This window comes from Nicotiana tomentosiformis, chromosome 7 (genome assembly GCF_000390325.3).
Source record: "Nicotiana tomentosiformis chromosome 7, ASM39032v3, whole genome shotgun sequence".
Lineage (NCBI taxonomy): Eukaryota > Viridiplantae > Streptophyta > Magnoliopsida > Solanales > Solanaceae > Nicotiana > Nicotiana tomentosiformis.
The window spans coordinates 49476748-49483753 of record NC_090818.1 but is presented as its reverse complement, the minus strand read 5'-3'; the positions used below and the strand labels follow the sequence as shown (position 1 = coordinate 49483753).

The 7006-nt window shown below is 34.6% G+C and overlaps 1 protein-coding gene across 1 annotated transcript; it reads right to left on the bottom strand.

Moving 5' to 3' along the window:
- Positions 1 to 296: 296 nt before the first annotated feature.
- On the bottom strand, positions 297 to 4303 carry LOC104104385 (probable beta-1,3-galactosyltransferase 4). Its single transcript, XM_009612455.4, has 11 exons — positions 3913 to 4303; positions 3476 to 3572; positions 3312 to 3376; positions 2983 to 3194; positions 2814 to 2877; positions 2365 to 2437; positions 2152 to 2272; positions 1925 to 2012; positions 1711 to 1836; positions 1517 to 1626; positions 297 to 805 (listed from the first exon to the last, which is right to left on the bottom strand). The coding sequence occupies exons 1-11, from the start codon at positions 4035 to 4037 to the stop codon at positions 657 to 659; spliced, it is 1230 nt and encodes a 409-aa protein (XP_009610750.1). The 5' UTR covers positions 4038 to 4303; the 3' UTR covers positions 297 to 656.
- Positions 4304 to 7006: the final 2703 nt, after the last annotated feature.

Here is a 7006-nt window from a genome sequence, read left to right as displayed (position 1 = left end):
ATTTGCTCTCGAATAATTAAAACAAAAAAAAACAAAAAAGCCTTCAGGTTTAGCTTCAATTGCAGTAATATGGATCCTCACTGACAATGCTCCAATCAAATTGGTCTAATGGTTCATAGGCTTCACAAATATTGTTGCAATGACTCATACAAGATGAATGGAGGAAATAAAGTAACTGGCTGGACATGATTCACAATGATGTATTATGAGCACGAGATAAGTATCTGATTAAAAGAACAACAAAATGCACAGTGTAATCCCACTGGACACGAGTGGAGTCTGAAAAGGCAAGTATCTGACTAAAAGGAAAATTTCAATACTTCATAAGAGCAGCAAGGGCTTGCTGAAGCATACACCTTATTAGTTTCCTCTCACGAGAGTTGAGACTAACAAATCGTATTCTAAGCATCTAAAAAAGAATGGTTGTTTTGCTTCACATGTTGGTTCCTACAATAGTATCCCTCCTTAGCCTAATAATAATTGGAGCAGATAAAGTGGCAACCTCTCTCCCCTCTCCCACTGACATGTACATAAGCACATACAGTTCATATCCTATTAACCTGATGTTTCCACAATTCTTGGATTCATCAGGTTTTTTTGATTGTTGGTATAATCTTTTTGGAGACTCCAGAGATTGGAGAAATACTGCATTTTTGTCAAAAGACTGCATTCCACAAAGCATTCTCACCTTCCCCACAACGTCGATGAACCTCCTTAATCCTATCAACAGACCTACATATCCCGCTGCAGCTCCAATCAAAGGAAGCAACACAAATGTTGCCTGCTTGAGCTTTCCACTCACAATCTGGCAAAATTAAGATAACAAAATCAAATTAATCATCTCGGGTATTTTGGAGATTAATAAAATCAAACTTCTTCTGGAGTAGGACAAAACACCCTGTATGAATAGCTGTAGTTGTAACTAGCCATCCTACATTCAAGTTATCTAATGTACGAAGATAAGTGAATTTCTCAGACTTGACATGATAACTAAACTGCATAAGGGGGGGGGGGGGGAATGGAAAAGGCAATTCAAGAATTTTCCAGAACTTTTCTCAACCAAGTGAACCAGATAGAATAAATGCACAAATTTTCCTGTCATGAGGCAACAATGAGGAAGAAAGAAAGAAGTAACAAACTGGTGCTACGTGCGTAAAGGTCCAAGGCAACTATGTGGAAGAAAAAAGTTACACTACTAGAACGGTGCTGTGTGTAAATTTACAGGGCAGTCATGGGGAAAATGGCGAGGAAAACAGGTCAAAAGGAAAATCCTAAGCCGTTTTAATTAGCCAAAATTGGGAATTCTCATAGTGTTCTTGGAGAATTTCAAATGTTTGATCTTGTAGGCGGATCTTAACAACCTTTTCAAATTAACAATAATCACTAACCCTATCATTCATTGTTTATTTGATTGGAAAAATAATAAAAGATAGATAAATGAAAAATGAAACTGACAAATACAAAAATTCAATGCAGATACAGTGATCAAAACTTCAGGAAATCAATAAACTGTTACCAGGTGGAGTTCCACAACACAATCTTCTATCATCTATATGTTCCACATCCAATCCAATGAGCCATGACCCCAGTGAGACATCCTCATTTACATACTTGTGTAGAACATGCCTAGGAGAATTGGAAATCCCGATCAGCAAGTGATGCAAAAGAACACACTAAAGTCCAAGTATACCAGAAAAGGCAAACACTTACTGATTTATAGATATATAAGTGGCTAAATCTTTTGAAATAGCATATAGCTGCCCTGTTGCATGTCGAAAATATCTGTTTCCATCCTCACCAAATTTCCAATGCTCAGGCTCATGATATCTCACTCCCCTGCAAGGGGAAGAGGGGCAAAATAGAGATGAGTCAAGGAAATCTATTCAAGACTCATTTACAGTCAAAAGTAAACTCCTCCGCTTACTTTTGAGCAAGGACAGGACCAGACTTCATGCAACCAATATATACCCTGGGTTTTGAACGATGCCTAGCTAGAGTTGCTCCGAGTGCACCTGACGTTTTCAACATGCATGTTGCCGCATGAGTGATAGCCTAAGTATAGCAGTGCACTTGTTGTAGTAATACAAGCATGGATTTTTAAGAACCATCTACGACGCAGAAACAATAAGGCATAATGGTTAAAGGTCTTACCTATATTTACATGTACATCATCATCAACTTTAACATAGAAATCTGCATCCCACAGAGCAACAGCAGTAGTAAAATAGGTCTTTGTCTTGGCAGATAATTCAAGATATCCCTCAACATGTTCCTATGGAAGTCACAATGACATGTCCGACGGTTAGATTAGTTTTGAAGGGGTGGGATCTGATATAAGAGGAGACTTAAAGGTATTAATATTACCAGCCTCAAGAAATCTCCATGCTTCTTGTCTTCTGCCTCAATTGCTCTATCAAGAATGCCACCTGATGTTGCACTGGATAACGGATAATTAGATGAGTATAAGATTTAAAAGAAATAAAAAAAAAGTAAATAAATTTCCAGACAAATACCTCTCCATTAGTAGGAGAAATATAAAATATAAGCTACTCCCATTTAGAAATATTCTTTTTAAGTACTGAGTTTTAATTATATTAGACAAAATTGTGAAAAGATGAACGAAATATTTTTTTTTGTCGTCCTCAATACATGCCTTAAGATACCCTCGAGGTAAATTTTCAAAGAAGTATTTGAAACAGTCGTCCCTCCATTTACAGAAAACACCAAACCGAAATTAACCAAGAGCTAACAACAATATCATAGACTGGATACACAACACGTTGAGAATATCGACCATTAATTGTATTACTCACCTGTGACCGATCACAAAACGAATCACAATACCCTTTTCTTCCTCTAGCTTCTTTCGCTTATCACCTGTTTTTCCAAAAATCAAGAAATCAAAATGCTTGGTATGCATTCAAACTTGGAGTGTATCCCCACGAGTAACTCAGAACACACAAATAATAAAAGCTAAAAAACCTTTTGGCATCCAGGTAGTACGAACTGAGTCTCTTCTCTTTCGGCTGTTAAAGGCAGTGTTTATCCCTATGACCATGAGATATTTTCTCTTCTTGATCAATTCGGGGATCTTCACGTCTTCCGTTATGGGAGAGCCACTCAGTATAGAATCTTGCAAAGACCTTGCTGCAGCTAGTTCCATCTCCAAATTTGAAATTGTTTTATCCAGTGTTCTGTATTTTGGTATAAAGACAACAGCTAAGGAATTTTTTATTTCCAAATACTTGAGAAAAAGGAAAATAAGGAATCAAATTCATCAAATCAACAAGTCAAAAGCATGAGAAACATACTGTATAGCATGATGTGTTTTCGAAACTTCCCCCAAAATATCCTTGGTTTCACTTTTCACACCCTTCTGTTGAAAATTAAGAAGAAGACCAAAAGCCATTACTTTCAAATGACTTAAAAATTCATTTCACAAATTGCAGCTAAACTTTCATAAATTAATACTCACAGTTGTAGGATCACAGTCCTCAGAGACTACCCCTAGCTTTTGATCATCAATCTGTCTTGTCCTTGATATGCCCTTAGCTTCTGGCACTGTCCACATCCTATAAACCAAAATACTTTGATTGATGAAAAAATAGAACAAAATTGCAAAAGGCTCAATATTTGAGGAAGTGATAACATAACAGTAAACGGAGCATTTTAAACTACAATAATATGCTTAAAATGTAGCTACAGATCTTTTGAAGTATGGCATCATTAAATTCCTAAATTGCATAAATTCACCAGACCAAAAAATCCCTATATAAACATACAATAACAATCTATTTAAAACTTAAATGGAAAGACAAATCCTTGTGTAAAGATCCACAATTAAATAATCCAATTAAAAATCAGAAAAATTCTCATTGAACACAAAGTTGAAGAAAGGTCAAATTAATGAACCTGTCAGTGAAGAGCATTCCTACACAGAAGCATCCAATACATAGAAGAATGGTCAATTTGGGTGAAAAAACACCTTTTGCAGCTGATTCAGCTCCTCTGCTTTTCCAATTCGTTGTGTTCTTCATTTCTTAACCAATTAATGGTTAATTCAAGCAACACCCATTTCAGTTCCCAAGTCAACTATGTCTAAAAATAGAACCCAAAGCAGTAAGCAATTTCAAGATTTGTAAAAAAGCTTCCTTTTACTGTAAAGGAGATTCTGTTATCACATGGGAGAAGTTGCAGGGCGGTGAAGTAGAAGAAAGAAAGTAATGGTAGTATGTGGAATTTGAGGAACACAAGACTTACACAAAGCACTTTGTTCAAAACTACATCTGTTCGTTTTTTTATTCTTCTGCTTTTAGTCGTGGACACCTATTTCTCTCTTTTGTCATGAGATTATGAAATTGTCGGTGGGATAGCTGTTATCAGTAAATGTTACAACTGTAGACGTAACTGTAACTTTGTTGGAACTTGGGTCAACTCAAAAGTACATAAAAATCATGTAAAATAGTGAGATAAAAGAAATATTTATGTCTTAAAATATAATTTTTATTTATTTTATATGCGTTATTTTTATCTTGAATAATTATTATAAGAATAAAATTAAAAAAATTAATTGATTATGTCATGAACTTCTAAAATGATAAATAATTTAAAAAATTATTTGAAACATCCAGCGGGGTTCATAATTCAAATTAGCTACTCATATAGTGACAAAAGAGTTTAGTTATATACATGGATTATATAAAGAAATTTAAAATTAATTATTTTAAAAATATGTCATTTATAATCTTAAAAGCATTATAAATTACCTACTATAACAAGTAAATAATGTAACTATATAGTATAAATTACATTTTACGTATATTATGTACTGTATTAAAAGCGACTTAACACTTTATGCTTCTTGAATTCTCTTTCTTTTTGTCCAAAGAGCTGTCGTACTTTATCAAAGATCCAGTCAAAAGGTGAATTCTATTTTACAAAGCAGTATCGTTACTAAGAACCTAAACAACCTGCTCTAAAGCGCGCCTTTCTTTTTCGAATATGTCTTAACAGAAATTAATGAAATTGGCCTAAAGAGGCCGTTCATGATCTTTATGAGTAAATCAATAAAGATATAAAGATAAAAGAAATTAACTAGCCCTTTTAAAAAATAAAGTCTTTTACTTATAGCAAACAGTAGTTCTCCTTGCAAAATTGAATATCAATTTACCTGCTAAAATATTATCATTATCATCATATATAAGAGTTAAAATTGTGTATGTTATAATGAAACATTTGAAAGTTTATCTTACCTAACATTATAACCTTTTGGAGATATCAAGGAGAAAAGTTATCTAGTGGTTTTAAGCTTTATAAACTTTGTAGAGTTCTGATTATTAGTTCTTTTTGGTCCTTTTCTCCTAAAAATAGAAAGTGCATTATATTCCTTGAATTAGATATCAATAATTGCATTAGAGAACATTTTGAAATAAAATACATGGGGGAAGATATAATAGCAATATGATTGGTACAACATTTCAACAATATTAGTGTGTGATTGTGAAAGTGATGTTTCTAGGCTTAGGTCGGCTTTATAAACCTCAACCCCATCTAAATACACCTTGAAAACCTTTGTTATTTTATAGTATTATTATTATTTTCTTTTTGTGTTGGTATTCTAGCAGAGTTTCAAGTGGGTCGGGGCCACCATGTCCAAAGTGGTTAGGTTATCACCACCTTCCTGCAAATTTACAATCTGCTCGAATATGATTGGCTACCAAATATGAAACTCAAAGCAAAGAAAATCTCTACCGAAAAAAAAGAAAAAGAGAAGAATGGAAAAATCATAACTTTAGGTACATCAATTTGATATCTGCGTACAGATGCCACAAACGACTTTATTTATGCGTTCAGCACCAAAATCACAAGATACTACAAAAGAAAGTACAAATTAGAAATGACTCTAATAATTTGTGAAACGACGCAAGAAATCAGCCCGTTAAATGATTTACTTACACAAAGTAGTTTATCCAATGGATGGCTAAACATCACTAATTCTTTTTACTCAATGCTCTGTAAATTGTAATATTTGCACACAAAAAGATTGCAGCATTGAAAAAGAAATGGATGCTCTCTTTATATATATATATATATATTGTATACGGTCGAAATAGATTTCGGCCTTAGCACGTCCGATCGAGTTCGATCATTACCCGAGGGGCCGATCCATGTCGAGTTCGATATCGTTATCAAGCTCGAATCCAAATCGAACTATGATGCAGAGTAAAGCTATCATGCTTATGATCCAGAGACCAACCAACATTGACCCCGAATCAATTCGAGAGCTCGAGTCAGAATCGAGCTCGGGCCAAGATCGAGAGTTCGAGTCAGAATCGAGCTCGGACCAATATCGAGGGCTCGAGGCAAGATCGAGCTCACAGACAAAAGCCGTTGCAATCCCACTAGCGAGAATCTTGGCAAAAATTGTAAAAAAGCTGATTTATCATGGGTCTCCCACTAAGTATTTTTTATTATGCTTAGAGCAAGGTCCCTCTACTATAAAGGGTATGGTTATCATTTATGAAAGGACAAGTTTTTGTCAGGCTTACATTGTAATAAAAATACTATATTCTCCCATAGTAAAGAATCGTTCTTTCAGGCTTCTTGAATTGATTCTACTTGTTGAGTCCTAAGATTTATTTTCTTTACAACCTTATCTATTTCGCATTCTTCGCAATCTATATTTATATTTCTATTTATCCTTACAATTCGTATTAAGTTACTTCACATATCCTTGGAACTACGTATAAATTCAACTATATCCATTTTTCGAGTAAACAGTTTGGCGCCCACCGTGGGGCCAAGGATAACAGTGGTTATTTGATACGAATATGAAAAAATACGCCATTATGTTTTGCGCTTATTTCCGAAAATATCTTGAATTTCGGATCAGCTACGAATAACCATCAATCAAATGGCTTTACCGATCGATAACGGGGCCGGTCTTCAAGACGAAAATAACTTGATACCCAGTACTGAAAGAACACCTGTGAACACCGTTAGAGCT

Bases quoted from the DNA above. Each gene is read 5' to 3' on its own strand.
- LOC104104385 (XM_009612455.4), bottom strand. From the start codon at position 4,037: ATGAAGAACACAACGAATTGGAAAAGCAGAGGAGCTGAATCAGCTGCA. The intron at 3,573-3,912 runs GTTCATTAATTT...TTTGGTTTATAG, and splicing joins GGAATGCTCTTCACTGACAG to GATGTGGACAGTGCCAGAAG. The intron at 806-1,516 runs GTAACAGTTTAT...TAATTTTGCCAG, and splicing joins GTGTTGTGGAACTCCACCTG to ATTGTGAGTGGAAAGCTCAA.